General features: G+C 39.5%; 1 protein-coding gene across 2 annotated transcripts; it reads right to left on the minus strand.

Moving 5' to 3' along the window:
* Positions 1 to 1623: 1623 nt before the first annotated feature.
* On the minus strand, positions 1624 to 10959 carry LOC139199931 (P2X purinoceptor 5-like). Of its 2 annotated transcripts, none has more exons than XM_070829135.1 (12): positions 10805 to 10959; positions 10023 to 10173; positions 9048 to 9119; positions 5413 to 5488; positions 5134 to 5230; positions 4862 to 4942; positions 4580 to 4721; positions 3820 to 3956; positions 3628 to 3721; positions 3247 to 3312; positions 3056 to 3138; positions 1624 to 2389 (listed from the first exon to the last, which is right to left on the minus strand). In XM_070829135.1, the coding sequence occupies exons 1-12, from the start codon at positions 10939 to 10941 to the stop codon at positions 2326 to 2328; spliced, it is 1200 nt and encodes a 399-aa protein (XP_070685236.1). In that variant the 5' UTR covers positions 10942 to 10959; the 3' UTR covers positions 1624 to 2325. The 2 variants fall into 2 exon arrangements, with proteins under 2 accessions (XP_070685236.1, XP_070685235.1); XM_070829134.1 differs by having other exon boundaries at positions 1624 to 2392.
* Positions 10960 to 18265: the final 7306 nt, after the last annotated feature.

Consider the following 18265-nt stretch of genomic DNA (forward strand, 5'->3'; position numbering starts at 1 on the left):
TGGTCCACCCTGTCCCCGTTAGACAGCCTAAAAAGTAACCAGAGACTTTGCTCCTTTGATACAGTGGGCTGGTAGAATACAGTTCAGGAGAGAAGCTGTACAGAAAATTAATTCCAGTTCTGTTCTTCTAACAAAATGTAACACAAAGTGCTTCATACAATAAGATAATGAATAAAAGATATTAACGGCCAATACACACATGAAGCAATAGATATGCTTCACATCATACAACAATAGAGAAATAGTCAGAAATCACACCAATAATGCAAGAAAGGGCCAGGTTTGATAAAGTGCACATGATACTGACACAACTGAAGACAATCAATATTGTCTAACCTGTATGTCACATATCATTACAGTACAGTATCTCCCTAACCGTCACTTAAGAAGTGGGTGAATCGCGTTATACTCTGACTATTAACATTCATATATGCTGTTTAAACATCCAGTGCATACTCCTGGCTGTGAAATGTTTCTCAGGGTGACCAAAGCAGAAGAAGTTGCCCTTTAGTGACATCTGTAGGCATCAATGGAGAAGTGCAAGACAATGTGTCAATTCAACCTGCTGTCAGTGATGGAACACGGGAAAAAGTGTCATGTGCAGACTGTAAGAAATAGTTTGAATTTACTGTTTGCATATTTTATCACATTTTACCAAACATGCTTTTGAATGCACTGGACGATACACTCAAACAAAACTGTATAGAGTCACTTGTGAAGAGACACACCAGGTTGGCTACCTGGTGTTTAGCAAAAAAAAAATCAGAGCAAACAGAGGAGAAAATGCAGGCGTGACGGTTCGGGTGTGTAAATGTAGGCTATGGAGAGACAGCAGTTGCCCAACTATGAGCTGAGCAAAAAGTGTTTATGTCACTAATTCCCAAAATCAGGCTTTCTATTTCTAAAAATGCATCAAAACAAAGGAAAGAAACTGCGGCCTTGTGTTAAAACAGCAGCCCCAGATGCTCCACTCTGGACACTTCATCACACATCCATCCATTGTCTGTACTGCTTATCCTTGGGTGCAACATGTCTTTAACCCTTTCATGCATGAGTTATGATAACCTCAGTTAGGATTTTTTTTACTAAGTGTTTTTATTCATCTTTCGGCGTGAAAAACCCACATTTTATAAAGATATATGTCCAGTAGTAGAAATATAGCTACTGATGCATGATGTACAATTCAGTGGACATGTGATTAATCATAATCAATACTTTATTTAGCAATTGCATGACTCCTTAGATGTTACTTGATGTCACCATATTTTTCTTACCTGCAGGGGTCTCTTTTTATAGAAGGTTTGAACAGAACAAAATGAGCAACTTGGTGTTTCTGGCTGTCTGTCGACCATCTTGGTTTCACTCTTTTTTTTTTTTTTTTCACTTGCAATGGCTTCCCACTGAGTAGCAGTGTATGAGATGATGCAGTAGCATCCACTGTAGTGGCTGATGTGCAACTATGCCATCTAAACTCATGCATATACAAGAAAACATCTTTTGAATAGCTGCACACTGTAGTGACCTCTGCATGAAAGGGTTAAAACAGACCGGAAGATTCCATGGTTGCTATGGCAGCAGTCTATTCTGATAAACAAGTCCTGACACACACTGTGCAACACATCATTTTTCTTATTAAAATCTTTATTTGCACATTTGATTAGGTTACATGTACAAACATGAATGACTCTCTCAGAGGGCAAAGAACCACGCCGGTGATATGTGGGCATAAACACTGAGCCACCATGTGAGGCCGCTGTATAGACATTTGGTTTAAACAATTTTTAAGTTAAACATACACAGTGTTACAGTATACAGTGTTCTTCAAAATGAACCCTGTAATGGTCAGTAGATTACATTTCTGTTTCAACTTTAAGGTGAGGCAGCAGCTGTGGTTTACAAAAATATCCTTTTATCCAATCAGCAATCAAAATTACAACCTTTACACAAGAATGACCATAAACCAAGTCTGCACTTCCTTAAAAATATGCTCATTTGAATCAGTTTTAAAAAAATATTATTTGAATGCAGATTTTTTCTGACCCAGTACCAAATCAGGTAAAAGGGGTCTGCATGCATGAGCATCAATTTCAGACAACATTGCTAAAACACGCTCATTTTATGGTGAACCCTGGTATAAAATCAGTGGAATTTCTGAATTTAAATAGTATAAAAATAGAGTTATTACAAAGGCAAAATACGGTGGCATCTTAAAACTGTAAAATTCAACCAAATTCATTTTTTAAGGTGAAGCCTCCACAGCAGTTCAGCATAGGTTATTCTGTACCGCTACATGTCATTTTTGAATCATATTGTTACAGACAAAGATTAAGACGTCAGATTCTCCTGCTCCTTTCTGTCTTCCACACTGTTGTCTGCAGATGATTTCTTACTGCTGTGGAACAGAGACAGAATGTTGTGGCAAATATGTAAGAAAATTAAAACATTTTTGCAGGTAAACCATCTGTCACATCACATCAAGAACATGTTAAAAAAAGAGCTTAAAATCTGATAGAATTCTAAATAAAACTATAAACTATAGCTGAAAGCTTTTTCTCCGGTAATACTGTTTCGATATACTAAATATAGCTCTATCCCCATAAAACTGCTACCATATTAATTTTCTTTGGTGGGGCCTCACAACAAACACAGCAGATTTAGAAAACACTTGATAGCTTTATGTAAGCATGTGCACCATATGAATGCATATGTGTTACTTTTTATAACTCCTTCAATATCATAAGACATATTAATTGTCTAATAACAATTTATATCAGCTATATTGTGCATTGTGTGATGCATAATTCCAATCTTTTGTCCCTTTGTGTCCTCTTTATTCATTTAAAATTGAGGGCTTGCATGAAGTCACAGACTGACCAAAAATAAGCACATGTATGCAGTGAAATTGAAACAACAAAGACACATACATACAGTACTACGTCCTCACAGTACTGTGGCTTTTCCACACAAAATGGCATAATTAAGTAATGTGATGCTTAAATATATAGAAAAAGACGAAGAAAACTCTTCAGCTGTAGTTGCGTCTTGCTTTTCGTACCTGGATCCTTCGAACTTCCTCTCCCGATAGGAGGTACCCTTCTTCATTAAGTAGAGGAGGACCATGTCACAGAAGAAAGCTCCCTGTTGAATAAAGTTTTATTCAGTGACATGATGGTCACAACTGGCAAGATAAAAGTAAAAAAAAAGAGCACAAGAAAATGTTTTGAACAAATTATGAAAGGTACTTACAGCACCCAACAAAGCCAGCCCTGAAGCAACATTGATGGCTGTTGGGATGATGCTGAACATCCCAGCCTATGAATAACAGCAGAAATACAAGAAAAGTGGATAGAAAAACACACACACACACAAAAACCATCTGAAATTTAAGGTTTTGTCTGTCCGATTAAAAAGTCTACGTGAATAGAACCCCAAAGGGTTTTTCCAGTTTGTATTGTATGTCAAATTAACATTGTTATTGAATTGTAGTTAACTGAAACACAAGATTACAATACATCCTGATCCCGTTCTATGCTGGGTATCACACTGATAACTATATTCATGTAACATCAAATTGCTTTGGCAGACAGCATTTCATGTGTTTGCGCTGTAGAACTCATTTTTCCATACCTTTCCATGCACCATGATGTTAAATCTGACACCGTAGACTTTGAATAGAGATCGATAGGTCTCACCAGCTGCGTTTTTAAAATACCTAGTGTGTCTGTTTGAAAAGAAAGACGGAAAATATGGAGGCATGAGAATGCAAAAATGTGTGTGTGTGTGTGCAACGTTGACCAAGACAGCGTCTGCAGTCGTCACCTGAAGTTAAACCCCGTTGCGATGGTCTTCTTGGAGACACTGATGTCCAGCCGAGTAAAGTGGTACTGTGGATGGCAGTTAGCGTAGCCTTTGTCCAGGTCACAGTCCCACTCTATCATAATGCCAATGGAGCCACCCTGGAAAACGCAGAACAGATGTGATCACATGTTGTTTCTAAACCTTGTTAATTAATCCTCATAAATATCCACACTACAGTTCTACAGGGCCACTGGGCAAAAACACATTGATGCTCACTCGTGTATATAATGAGACATGTAAATACAGGAACATTAAAATGAAAACTCACTTAACTAATATACCTTTGTCCTTTTTTATCTTGACTTATTTATCCTGCGATGTATCCCATTTTGTCTGCGGTGTGTATACAGTTATTCAACAATTATGTAGAGAAAGTACTGTGGTGCAAAGGGACATAAAACTTTTTACTTTTTCTTTCCCAGTGCCAATACTGAGTACCAGTGCTTTCTTTATCCTAAATTTAAAATCTGTATATCTCACCCACAGTGACAGAATGAATGTAAATGATACAAAATCTAAGAATTAAAAAAGGGCCATGTGATAAATCGACACAGATGTCTGTATAATCCAGTAAAATCATGATCTACTGGGAGTGGATTCTGTCTACAGCTCACCTGACATGCCCGTGATTTTCAAATAGATTGATTCAAGGTAAAGTTTAAGGTTTAAAATTTTGTAACATTCACCAACTCAGAGTGCAGTTGAAGAGCGTAATACTAACAAATGTGGCGATGTCCTGGAAGTTGTATCCGGCTCGTCTGGTGATGTCTCCCAGGCGAAAGATGGGACAGTAAGGGTGGAGCTCCTCATCGTATCGGCACTTCTTCAGATAGGAGTTATCGGTTGTGTCGAGGACGTTGGACCTCGGAGTTAGAGAACGCACAGTAGCGTAGAGTGTATATGAGAGTGGACTGCTCGCTGCACGCGACTGTTTCCAGTTAACCAAGCACGACATGGAGAGGTTATGATGATGAAGTGTTGAAAACAAGAGAAGAGGACTTACTTTGAAAATGTGAATTTGGGAAATTGAATAAAATTCTTGATGTAGATGGTGAAGTTTTCAGCGTTTGCCAGCAGGGGCTCTCTGTTTAAAAAAAAAAACAAAAAACAGTGAGGATTGTGATTAAGTGACTTGACTAGCTGTTTTCTGCCACCATACAATTTAACAGTTTTCCAAACCTGAACGTGCGTGCATGCTTGACGGTTAGCAAACCCATTAAAATAGAAAAAAAGAATAATCAGTAACAGTGTTAATGTGACTCCGATGCTCCTTACTGTGGTTTGAATTTTCTTTCAATGGGACACCAGCCGTAGATTTCACATGTACCAGAGGAGTTGTCATTTTCCTTTAAGCATCGGCCAGTCATGATTCCTTAAGAAAGAGTGGAATAAAGCACCACGTTTGAATTTCCCACAGATAAGGATTATACATAATCAGTTCAAATGAAAATTATTTGCTAATGTTATGTCGTTGTTCTGTTTTCCCAAATCATATATCAGAATTAAACTGTCCAACTTAAAGCCAATGTAAAGTCAGTGATGTCAGTGTCTTACCGTTACCAGCCACTACCATTGTTCCCTCTTTGCAGTCCTGGTCATCGTGACAGTGGCCACCCAGCACTTTGGGGCTCTGAGAACAAGCGGCACAGAAGAAGGGAAGAGGTCCAAGAAACATTTAATCATAATAGACCGTTTTTCACAAGTCACAAACACACCATTCCACAATAAAAAATAAAAAAAAATGTTGCTGCTTGATTTAGGAAGCAAATGTGATGCATCGTGGTTTTAAGACACATTACCGCAGTCACACTGTAAGATGCAAACAACCGGGCTTTAGTCAGGGTATGGTAAAAATCTGACTTACTGGTTCTTTCTTTTGACCAAGAATGTTCGTCAAAAAGATGACTTAAAGGAGACTCGCTGTCCTCCATTGGCATGTAGCTAAGGCCCGCTCTGGTAATAAGATGTCAAAGCACCCAGTGTGTGCAGCAATGTGTGCTGTTGTTGGCTTCAAAATCCCACACAACAGTCCTCATATCCTCCCACCTTCTGAGGAAGTGACAGCCTTTATTTTGGATGACTGATGTGTGTGTTTAACAATCAGGACTGTAATCAGAATCAGAATCAGAATCAGAATCAGAATTCCTTTAATAATCCCCAGGGGGAAATTGCTTTTTGTTACACACAGCTCCAAAAGAATAAGAATAAACTTCAAACACAAAGTAAAATGTAAGTTTTGCCGTGTTTTATGTTGTTTTACTGTTTATTTGGCAGGTTAGTCTGCTGGACTTGGGCAGAGTTGATGCAGAGGTTGGTGGACTGTTCCTGCTCAGGCTTGAGGGAGCTGTTCAATCAGAGCAGACTGGGCTTTTAAGGTAGGGGGGGCTTACAGAGACAGGATTTAGAGTATTTTAATCTAACCATATTCAAGTAGGACCTCTAAATACAAGTATGAACCTGGAAATGAGCATAATCTGTCATCTTTAATGCCTCATATCTGATTAAATAGCTTAAATCTATCCATCCATATACACTACTCACAAAAAGTTAGGGATATTCGGCTTTCAGGTGAAATTTCAGGATGAACCTAAAATGCATTCTAACCTTTCCAGGTGAACTTAATGTGACCTTCTCTAAACCTTTGAATGCACATGTCCAACTGTTCAGTGTTTCAGTACTTTTTGCACAAGTTGCTGTTCTCTAACAAGAAGCTTAACAGCAAAATTCACAACAGGTTTGATCCATGAATCCACCAATACATTTCCTGCTTCAGTTAGAATTGGTATTTAAACAGTCCTCCTCATCATGCTGTTCACATTCTGACATCATGAGACCAAGACGACACCTAACAATTGATCAGCAGCACCTCGCCATTGCGAGGCTTCAAACAGGAAGTCCTCAGATGGAAGTTTTCACTGAGCTTAGAGGGTCACAGAGTGTCATCAGAAGGTTGTAACAGTGATACAGAGACTGGAAGAGTCACAGAAAGGAGAGGAGTGGACGTCCTTTGGCCACATCCCAATTTATTGAGACACTGAAAATGTTTTGTTGTGGTATACCTACCACTGTTGTTAGATTTCTTTCAATAAATTGTTTAAAATGAAGAAATGACCATTGCATGCTTCTACTTAAATGCCCTACTTCCATGATATAATATCACTGTCGCGTTAACTTTTTACATTTTCCATAAATTTCACCTGAAAGTCGAATATCCCTAACTTTTTGTGAGTAGTGTATATACACACACACATATGCATTAGAGAGATGCTCATGCACGTCCCTGCAGAAAAAGTCTAGTGGAGCTACGCAGCTGCAGCTAATTCCAGTTCATGTTTATGTAGCTGGATGATTTTGATTTGTTTTTATTTGGTTTTGAATCGTTGTGACTTAGTATGAAACCATTTTGATTTTGACTCGACATTTGACAACATATCTCACATACGTTTTCATCTATTTTCTCTTGAAACCTTTTCTGGCAGATATGTTCTTTCATGCATCTTATATATCGTATATTGGCGAGTGGAATATTTTGAAAAATGGGCAAAATTCCATTCACATTCACATATTATATGGCTAAAACGTATAGATGCGCTACCATGGCTAGCAACTAGATCAGCTTACACTGTATTTGAAAGAGCAGGGCCCTGTGTGTACCCAAAATACTTTCAAATTAAGAGGTTTATGGTAACATGGTTTAAAATGACAGTAGTAAAAATTAGTTAGGGGCTGTTTATGGACACACATCTGTGCTCTTTTCATAACAGATGAGGAATTCTAAAAAAAAAACTGACTGACTGTGCCTGGCTGGCACATGATACTTGACAGTAAAAGGCTCCCACTCAAGTGCCCCTGTCCTTCAGGAGCAGGGGCACTGTGAACGCAGAGTGCCAAAATGTATACAAGAGCAGTGTTTTATGGCTGTGCAGTGCTTGTATGGGTGTGCTATTCTTCTTGGCAGCTGCAGTGTGGCAGGAGACCAAGAGAGGCTGAGTTTACATACCAGGAACCCTCTGGGAATTTGTGGTTAAAGATATGACTAAGAGAAATGATGAACAGTATTAGTGACACCCTTATACACACACACACTCACAGAGAGTGTTCTCATGGCTGCGATGGCTGTGCCACCATTAGTTGTCTTGCAGCAGAACTGAGATGAGCCACTTTTAAAAATTGCGCACAGATTTCTGGTGCTACTGGTAGCAGATCAGCTCAAGCAACCATTTATTATGAGAGACAACATGCTTGTCTCTACACTGAAATGAGAAAATATCATATAAGTGTTAAGAGGTTTTAGTTTTTAAGAGGTTTTCAGTTTATTTATGTTTTTCATTAAACTCAGCTCATCAGCTCCCACTGAATCTTTGAACCATGGCTGACTAGAGGTAGTTTCCAGAAGATTAGATGTCAAACAGTGGAAAGTAAATGAAGCAATGTTAAAATAAACAGTTAGTCTCACACAAAGAGAGCACAGTGTTTAAACAACGTGTCATGCCGTCCAGCTAGCTGAAACATAAAATAGAAAACTCAATGGTGTCCTTCTCATAAACAAAATGAGGTATTTGTCTCAAAATTCCATGTGGTTAATGTGGCACGCCGGTCATAATCAAGTTAACTCCTAGACAGATGCAATTGTAAGAATAAGGGAAAATATGGCCAAATAACAGCAGCATGAGAGGGAACTTTGGCATTGTCAGTATTGCTGAACATTGAAAACGGAAAACATTATAAAGAGCAAGCAATTTAATTACCAATAAATCCATACTTATGATACATTATCACGTTCTATTTATGCGGAAAAGAGTTTTTTGGGAACGTTTCACGTGTTCTGTAACACCTGTGGCCACATAGACCACTAGACCAAACTCATCGGACGCTACCAGTGTTTCTAGATGTACAATAATTATTGTATTTGTGCCATGGGCTGAATAAAAAAAAAAGGTATCGAAGCCCCCATTTCTGAATGTGAAGTGAAGCCAATGCGGTAGTGCCTCAAATCTGCACTCTTTATATTGGCCAGCAGGGGGCGACTCCACTGGCTCCACAAAGAAGTCCAGAGGTCTATTCAAAAAACGACCCTAATAAGATGTATAGCTGTGTCAAAAAATCGTCTCACACATATACGAATCTTTGCTCTCGCAGTTCTGACTTCTGTACGATAACTTAACAGCTAAGATATCATTCATGCTTACCTCAGGACAGTGTCCGACCTTCTGGTTTGGCGTCTCGAAGAAATTGGTTATAACAAACAAAACAGCTTCACCCTAAATGCAGAGAAAAACACTGTAAATAGTTTTTTTATATTGTCGCCATGCCATGATGATGATCACCTGACCTGCTCCTGCCTGCAGACCTGTCCCCTTCTCAGTAATCATACTGCACCTGCCACTTTCCCATCACCCATTAACTACCTTATCTAAGTTGCTGAGCTGATTCCCATCCAGGTTTTTTTGCCTGTTCTCTAACCGTTTATTCGTCTGTTGACAAACCATACACCTGTTTCCTGTCTTCATGCTAAGCTTCGCTAAGCTAAACAGCTGCTGGCTGTTGCTCCATATTTACAGTACAGACGTGAGAGAGGTCAGTCTTCTCATCTGACTGTCAGCAAGAAGGCAAACAAGCACATTTTCCAAAATGTCAAACTGCCCCTTTAATAACTGTGCGCATCCCTGCTGCGCGAACATTGACACATCAGGCACTTCTTCACATTTCGCTGTACGCTGGCACTGAGGCACATTACTGCTGCAGTTCAGTTCATCCAGTCAAGCAGACATAAACAACAAATGCTTATGAAGGATGTTAACTTCTTCACCTATCCGGTGGCGTGTACGTGTCTATCACCCAGTCCCACTTGGCCAACAAAACAGTAGACAATGCTGCACCTGAAACGACACCTACAGACCACTTCCTGTTGAAATGTGTTGATGTATCTGGATAAAAGGGACCAGTGTGGTTCTGAAGTTGCATTTTTGCTTTGGTAGTTCAATATGTCAACCACTATTGGATGGGCTGCACTGAAATTTGTTTCAGGCGTCCATGTAGCTCAGAGGATGAATCCCAGTGACTCTGGTACCACCATGTAATTGCCATGTTTTTTTTTTAAATAAAGGAATAAATAAGGATATATTATTGTCAGTATGACAGTATGTTGATGCACACGTTTTCACCTGTGGCGGGATGACGTAGTCCTCTGGTCCCCACACCAGCAGACCAGACTCGGTGGTGTTAGTCACAGAGACCCCTTTCAGTTTAGTTATGACAGAACTCTGGATGGCCTCGTCCGTCTCCTGGTAGCCTTTCTTGCTTAAGAAAACCCACCTGTGAGAAAAAAAAACCAAAAATATGACGTGTTTACAGCATCTTATTTAAGGTGCCATTTTTATTCTCTCAATATTTGTGTCAAACATTGAAGTAAATACAAGTTTACAGAGAGACTTGATTTAATGGTATGTTGTATTTTTGAGCTTTCACTATCATCAAACAATATGCACTTTTTTATTTATATATATATATTTATATATATTATTGACTGTATTTTTAGCACTTTGTGACTTCTATTCTAGAAAGGTGATACAGGTGATAAGTATAAACTTACTAAATCAGAGTTACCAGAGGTGTTTTTTCTTTTATAAATGACACTGAAGAGAGAACACTGAACATGGGAAAAACCTTGTGTGACAACAGTTAGTGTAAATAACTAGTCCCTTCACTTGCCCTCATGACTAAAAACGTGCAGCACACTCACTTCATCAAGCCTTCAAATCATCATTACGGCCAAATCTGGAAACTGAATCATGTGGTATGATATAAGGTCAGTAATCAGCCACCATTACATTCATGTAACTTCTATACTAATCTCCTATATTAATCTAATGAGTGGATGTTATTAATAGCAATTTATAACGTATAGAATGAGGTAATAAGACTGTAAGAACAGTGGTCCACTTACCCTATGATGTAGCCGAAGATGGATAACTGAATCAGTCTGTACAAAACACCAACTTTCTTATTTTTGGCGACAATGTATTTTTCCGTTTTGTAGTCGAATAGTGAGAGGAAGCGTCCCTTGAAGGAGCTGGCGGCCATCCTGCAGCTGCCTGCGGACCTTTGGTGTTATTTCATAATGAGCGGCACACACACACACACACACACACACAGAGTCCACAGCAGAGGGTTTCTGTACAGCCGCTCACTGCAGACAACCTGAGGGGGTCTTCGTCCAGCTGGCGTCAACAACTATAATATCCGTTTGGGACCTTCAAAATAAAACAAGGCAGTGAGGACACGTAACGACATCCGGTGCTGTCTTTGGTTCATAGACCGACATCATGGCAGGCCTTCACCGTGACGCTTTAAAGACGTTAACTTGACCCGATGGCACTAATGTGCAATTTTTAATGTAATGATTGTCTAATTGTCTAATATAAGCATGCAGACATGCCCACAATGGCAGATAACAATACAATACACAATAACATGCTTAAGTAGAAAGAAGAAAAAGAAAAAAGTGGTGACACAGTGTAGAAATACTCTCTTAAATCTCAGATTGAAAATGTAACTATCAAAATAAAGCCTAGATATGGAACAATTAAAAAAAAGGAAAAGTACTCTTTATGAAGAAAGGACCATTTCAGAATTAGATGTATCACATCAATTGGATTAATTGGATATAATTGGATTACACTTATTGATGCATTAATGTGTAAATCACCTCAATGTTGCAGCTGGTAAAGATGAGGGTAATTTTAACAACTTGATATAGCTACTGCAGAATATTCTAACTGACAATAATATATCCTTATTTATTCCTTTATTTAAAAAAAAAAAAAACCATGGCAATTACATGGTGGCACCAGAGTCACTGGGATTCATCCTCTGAGCTACATGGACGTCTGAAACAAATTTCAGTGCAGTCCATCCAATAGTGGGTGACATGTTGAACTACCAAAAGCAAAAATGCAACTTAAGAACCACACTGGTCCCCTTTATCCAGATACATCAACACATTTCAACAGGAAGTGGTCTGTAGGTGTCATTTCAGGTGCAGCATTGTCGACTGTTTTTGTTGTTGTTGTTTGTACTGTACTTTTGTTATTAGTGTAAAAGATGCATATTTATTGAGCTCAGCTTGAATTCAGTGTTTGACAGGATCATCTCAGAGTTTGATAAAGACACGTGTGTCAAACACTCACATGTTCAAGTGAAAGTGAAAGACAGCAGAGAATTTCCCACAGCTGCCAAATGCACTGCAATGGTCTTGTGGTTTTGTCCCATGATGCTCAGGGGCGTCAGTATATACCACTGCCTCGCTGCTGGCCACACTGTAGAGATTCTGACAATGACTGCTGACAGGTGGATCTTCCTTTTCGCCCTGTGCTTCAAGTGTGTGTCTGCTAATGGTAAGTCCTTTTGTGAAACTGGAAAAAGAAAATATTTCTCATCTTAAAACGTTTAAGGAATAAAATGCCTTATGTTGCTAAATTATTTGTTTGATCTACTCATACACAAAGAAAGAAAGATTAGTGAATCTGCCTACAACATGACAAGACATTTCTACGATATATGGTGGATTATGACGTTTGTATTTTATTTAGATATATCTATATATTTAACCGTATTCAGTATTTTGTCTAATTTAAAGCACACCATTTGTTAATCTAGTTAGTCATTTTTAAGAGTGTGTGGGCATATACGTATATACTTTATCACTTTCAGTTGTCATGTGTTTTTATTAGAATAATTAATGGTTGTCATTTTTTATTTTATTTTTTTATACATTATTATTTTCTAGCCTTTTCTTTTCAAATATGAAATTGTTGTCCAGTTAGCCTACACTTATTACATTTATTCTTAACCCAATTTAAAGATGTCTAGACTAAAGTTTTGAATATTTACAGATTGTTGGCACTCTCGGTGACATGGCACTCGGCCATCTAAGATAAGTGACCCAAGCTTGAAACGTGTCCTTGTATTTCTCTCTTCCTGTTAAGATGACTGCTACTTTGAGGATTCTTATGCGCAGGAGTTTTGTGAGACACATACACTCTCTGCTTCACTTGGCTCCTCTGTACTGCTTCCATGCTACCATTCAAACAGCATAGTTGACTGGGTGTCATGGGTCCACGTTTCTGGGACAGACCTGGTCAACCTCACATCTGAAGGGCGTATTAAGTTCCTGGATCCCAGATATGGTCGTGTGAAAGCCTTTCCAAACCAGGGCTCGCAGGGGAACTACTCCATCTACATCGATGAGCTTAAAAGCTCTGACATGGGGTGTTATCGGTGCAAGCAGGGACCAGATTGTATACAGGTGGAATTGGTTGCTGAAAAAGGTAAGAGGATTTCTGCTTGACAGTTTGAAGGCAACATCATCTCAGTGAGCAGCAGCCTGCGCAGAGACTTTTGGCCTCTTTCTTTCCGTGGTCACAAACATTGTAGGCCAAGCACATGAGAGAGGGCGAGCTAGCATTTCCTGTGAGATACACTTCTGTAACACCACAACTTATCATGCAGATACACTGAGCAAAGACGTCGTGCTTTACATCTGCGTTGGTGTGGCCGCTTTCATCCTGCTGAGTGTCGGTAGTTACTGCTACAAGAAATGTGAGTACTCACCCAGTCTGGTACTCTCAGTCCACACAGCTGATAGAAAAAAAAACATCTGGATTGGTTTGTGACTTAAAAACACCTTCTTTTTTTTTTTTCCAAATTTCAGTGTGCTGTAATAACACAGAGTACAATATGAACAATCCTGTGAGTGCAGGTACTGAGGGTAAGCAATCATTTTACAAATTAGCACCTAACTGGCTGGTTGGTACAGTATATCCGTATATATTTACCAGACACCCACGAGAGTGGCGTCAATCTTCTCAAACTGACCAAAACTATTCTTTTAAGTTGCTTCATATAATGTCCCACTGCAGGTGCCAGTGCTCCACCTGTGGAAACAGGCAGCGGGCAAGTAGATGAACGCCAGAGAGGTACTATCACTATAAGAAAACACACAGACTCATTTAACCGTACAATGCACCGTGTAACTGACTTGATGTCATGCACAAGTCGATATGCACATGCAAGTAATATTTCTGTTTTGTTTTTTTCTGTGTGACTGTTCATAATGTATTTCCTTTTCCTACAGGAGCAGACAATCTTGTTTATGGTGCGTTCTCTTTTCATCCTTTCTTTCCACATCGCTTTTTTTAATTCACCTTCTTAAGAACAAATGTCATCGTATCCCACCTGAAACATTACAAACGTCTGTGTCGATGCTTTCAAAATTTATCTTTTTTTTTAATCTTTTTTCAAATGTTAGAAAATGATGACCAAGACCCAGCCAACCTGCAGGGTGACCCCAACAGAAATCATAGCAGCCTGCCAGGAGTTATGTCCTATGTGGACATGACTCAAAATGCCGATGGGATTTATCCAAACTTGAATCCCTCTAACTATGAGAGGATGGAGGGTCAGAGAACTAAACAGCGATTTCACAGAGGTGCTCAATATTCAAATGAATGCAGTTTGTGTTAGTGTGACGTCTTATCAGGACAAAGTGGAGTCACTCAGTCTTCTCTCACCTCTCCAGAACTCTTCAACAGATTGCGGCAAGCAAGTCTCAGCCGGCATCATTATGGTAACATGAGAATCTTTTGTTACGTCACATCATTTCAGTGCTGTACAGGAATTTCACTCGTTCATTTTACCGCACAGTTAACCAAGATGAAATCAGGAGGCAACAAGCCACGTCGGCCCAGGCGGTGAATCCTCTCAGAGGTATAAATAACTTTCTGTTATTAATCGGTCAAATGCCACTTCAAAAAAAATTATTCACTGGAGTGTTTTGTTTTGCCAAAGGGCCAAAGAGAGTAAGTGCTGACTTCATCTGCAAGCGTGTTCAGGATGAAATGATGTGTGCTGACCTGCTGTGCACCTCTACATTGTTTCCTTCTCAGACTTTGGATACAAGAACCCGATTTACAACAGGAGCACAGACCAGCTCAACCACCTGTAGAGAACCAAGGACGGAGTTTAAAAAGCTTTTGCGATATTTTCACATCCTTCCAGTTATTGATTATTCTTTTTACATAAATAGATCTTGATACATCATTTGCGCTTGTATTCCTTTGTTGTACATCTATTAGCCAACTGTTGTTTGGTAAAGTTCCTCAAATAAACACAAAAAAGATTGACCAACTGAGAAGCAGTCTGTCTATGTGTCAGATGAGACGAATCTGTGTATGTGAGATGTCTTTTAAAACAGTTAAAACCATGTCGGTTGCTTTTATACTTTCAGTTTGGCTTGTAGATAAAATACAAGCCTTTAGTGTGTCCCTCAGCTGATCTTAAATAAAAAATAAAAGCCTGTTTTGCCAAAGTACACCCACCACTAGAGTTTCACCTGCACCTCTTTTAACTGAGGGAGGAAACCCACATGGATACATGCGAACTCCAGAGAGACGCCACAAACTAGCTGATTCAAACACAGGACCCTCATACTGCCGGGCTTCAGACTTACTGTGACTTTTTGAAATTGCTTTTACTCCCGCAGGAGTCGTACCAATTAAGCCAAATGAGTAGCAGCTGCTCCAGCGGTCACAGAGTCTCAGTATCCGAAGATGAAGGCCCACAGTACGCACTTCATTTTGCTGATTTCATTATCGCTGCTACTTTTGAGATGTGAAGCCTCAAAACGATTTCCAGCGGCCGCCTATGACCCCATGAGTAATAACACATCAGTTTGCCATGATGGGTTCATGTCTGTTTACATATCAAAAGTGCAATTTGCTGATCTTCCCTCCACCATTTATATTCAAGGTAAGGCAGACGCTACAGATATACTGATGGTGACACGTAGCTTTGAAATGGTTGCTATTCTCTTGTTTGTGTCCACATTTGCACACAGATGAACACAGTGGATATTACCAAGCCATTGCTGTGGCAAAACAGTGCCACTACTTCATTGGAGAAACCGACACCTTTATTATCTTAACAGTTGCCTCCGATGGGTGTTTTGTGAGAAGACGAGTAAGCTGAAAACTCTTGAGTTTGTCTGACTGTTTATTCTTAATGCAAATATATATACACAACTGTCTTTTTCATATCCTGGTCTATTTTTCATAGAAATATACCACAAATCTGACTGTTGTCATCATGGCGCTTGCAGACAAGGGAAGAGTTGAAATTGTCAAGTCACTACCGCTTATCTGCGAAAGGAAAACTCAAGGTAGAGACTCAAAGCAAACAGATACATATCACGACATTATGTTTCAGAATTTAGCTTATTGTTAATTCCCAGTGTGTCTTCCACAGAGGTGAGCAAAAATCATTATTCACTTGCCTCAAGACATTTTTCCTGCAACAAGAATGGGTTCAACATCACCATCCCTGAGAGTGCCACGGTCCCACCTCTGAACCTGGACGCAGTCTGGATCCCTTCCAGCCACAGCCACAGTTGTAAACCCATAAAAAGATCCAAGGATGCTGTCACTTTCAGCTTTCCATTCACTGACTGTGGCACACGGTCCTTGGTAAAAGTCAATAAATTACCTGCCATCAGATAGGTCAGATTTAGTGATTACATTTCACAGGTTCGGTTGTGTCTTGCAGATAGCAGATGGGATTATAACATACTGGGTCAACATTGAGGTGAAACAGCATCTGCATAAAGGCTCTATATTTCGTAACACTCCTTTCAGGCAAGAAATAAAAATGTTCTACTTTTCGTGATTTTTGAAGATAATGTATGCCTAGTTAACTTTTTTTTATTTTTTTTTAGTCTTACTGTGAGTTGTAGCTTTGCACTGGCCCAGACTTCTCAGCTGGGTATCGCGATTCAGGGGGAAAAAGTGGAGTCCCTGTCAACGCTGAAGAGCGAGGGAATACTGAGGACTGAAATGAGGTTTGCCAAAGGTCAAGTTTATATTTTATCCTCTTCAATCCTAATTCTTACCTCTATTATCAATGAAGGTTATACACTGCGTGCACAATTATTAGGCAAGTTGTATTTTTGAGGATTCATTTTGTTATTGTACAACTACAGTGCTCTTGGTCAATCCAAAATGTTAACAAACCCTCAAACCTGAACATTTAAGTAGTAAAAGTGAAGTTTTGGCTTTCTTAAGAGAATATCTATACATACACCATTATTAGGCAACTATTAGTGTGCAGAATTATTATGCAACTAAATGAAAAACAAAGATTTTCCCATCTCACTTGTTTATTTTCACCTGTTAAAGTGAGAATAATAAACAAACTCAAAATTTACAAATAAACATTTCTGAAATTAAAAAAAAAAAAACCCTCAGTGACCAATATAGCCACCCTTCTTTTCAATAACAGTCACAAGCCTTCCATTCACGGAGTCAGTCAGTTTCTTGATCTGGTCAGAATCAACTTTTTGTGCAGCCGCAACCACAGCCTCCCAGACACTGTTCAGAGAGGAGTACTGTTTACCTTCACTGTAAATTTCCTGCTTAAGAAGGGCCCAAAAGTTCTCAACAGGGTTTAAGTCAGGTGAAGAAGGGGGCCATGTCATTAGTTTTTCATCTTTAAGGCCTTTACTGGCCAGCCACGCAGTGGAGTACTTTGATGCGTGTGATGGAGCGTTGTCTTGCAAAAAAATCAAAGTCTTCTTGAAAGATGCAGACTTTTTCCTGTACCACTGCTTGAAGAAAGTGTCTTCTAGAAATTGGCAGTAGGTCTGAGAGTTGATTTTGAGTCCATTTTCAACCCGAAAAGGTCCAACTAGCTCATCTTTAATAATACCTGCCCATACCAGTACCCCACCTCCACCTTGCTGGCGTCTGAGTCGAAGTGGAGCTCTGTGTCCGTTACTGATCCAACCACGGGCCCATCCATCTGGTCCGTCAAGAGTCACTCTCATCTCATCAGTCCACAAAACCTTTGAAAAATCTGTCTTCAGATATTTCTTGGCCCATTTTTGACGTTTCAACTTATGTGTCTTGTTCAGAGGTGGTCTGGTTTCAGCCTTTCTTACCTTGGCCATGTCTCTGAGAACTGAACACCTCGTACTTCTTGACACTCCAGGTAGGTTGGAGTTGTGGAATATGGCAGCACTGGAGGATAATGGGTTCCTGGTAGCTTCACGTTTGATTCTTCTCAAATCTTTGGTGGTTAATTTGCGTCTTTTCTTCTCGACACGTTTCTTGCGACCTTGCTGACTATTTGCAACAAAACGTTTGATGGTTCTGTGATCACGCCCCAATATCTTAGATATTTCAAGAGTGCTGCATCCCTCTGAAAGACTTTTTACAATATTTGACTTTTCAGAGTCAGTTAAATCTCTTTTTTGGCCCATTTTTCCTGAGGAGAAGAATCTGCCTAATAATTATGCACGCCTTGATATAGGGTGTTGATCTCCTTAGGCCACACCCTCCCTCGTTACACAAATACA

The sequence above is a fragment of the Pempheris klunzingeri genome, chromosome 4 (assembly GCF_042242105.1).
Source record: "Pempheris klunzingeri isolate RE-2024b chromosome 4, fPemKlu1.hap1, whole genome shotgun sequence".
NCBI classification, from domain to species: Eukaryota; Metazoa; Chordata; class Actinopteri; order Acropomatiformes; family Pempheridae; genus Pempheris; species Pempheris klunzingeri.

Bases quoted from the DNA above. Each gene is read 5' to 3' on its own strand.
- LOC139199931 (XM_070829134.1), bottom strand. From the start codon at position 10,941: ATGGCCGCCAGCTCCTTCAAGGGACGCTTCCTCTCACTATTCGACTAC. The intron at 4,722-4,861 runs GTAAGTCCTCTT...TCTAACTCCGAG, and splicing joins CCCAAATTCACATTTTCAAA to GTCCAACGTCCTCGACACAA. The intron at 3,722-3,819 runs GTGACGACTGCA...CTTTTCAAACAG, and splicing joins GCAACGGGGTTTAACTTCAG to ACACACTAGGTATTTTAAAA.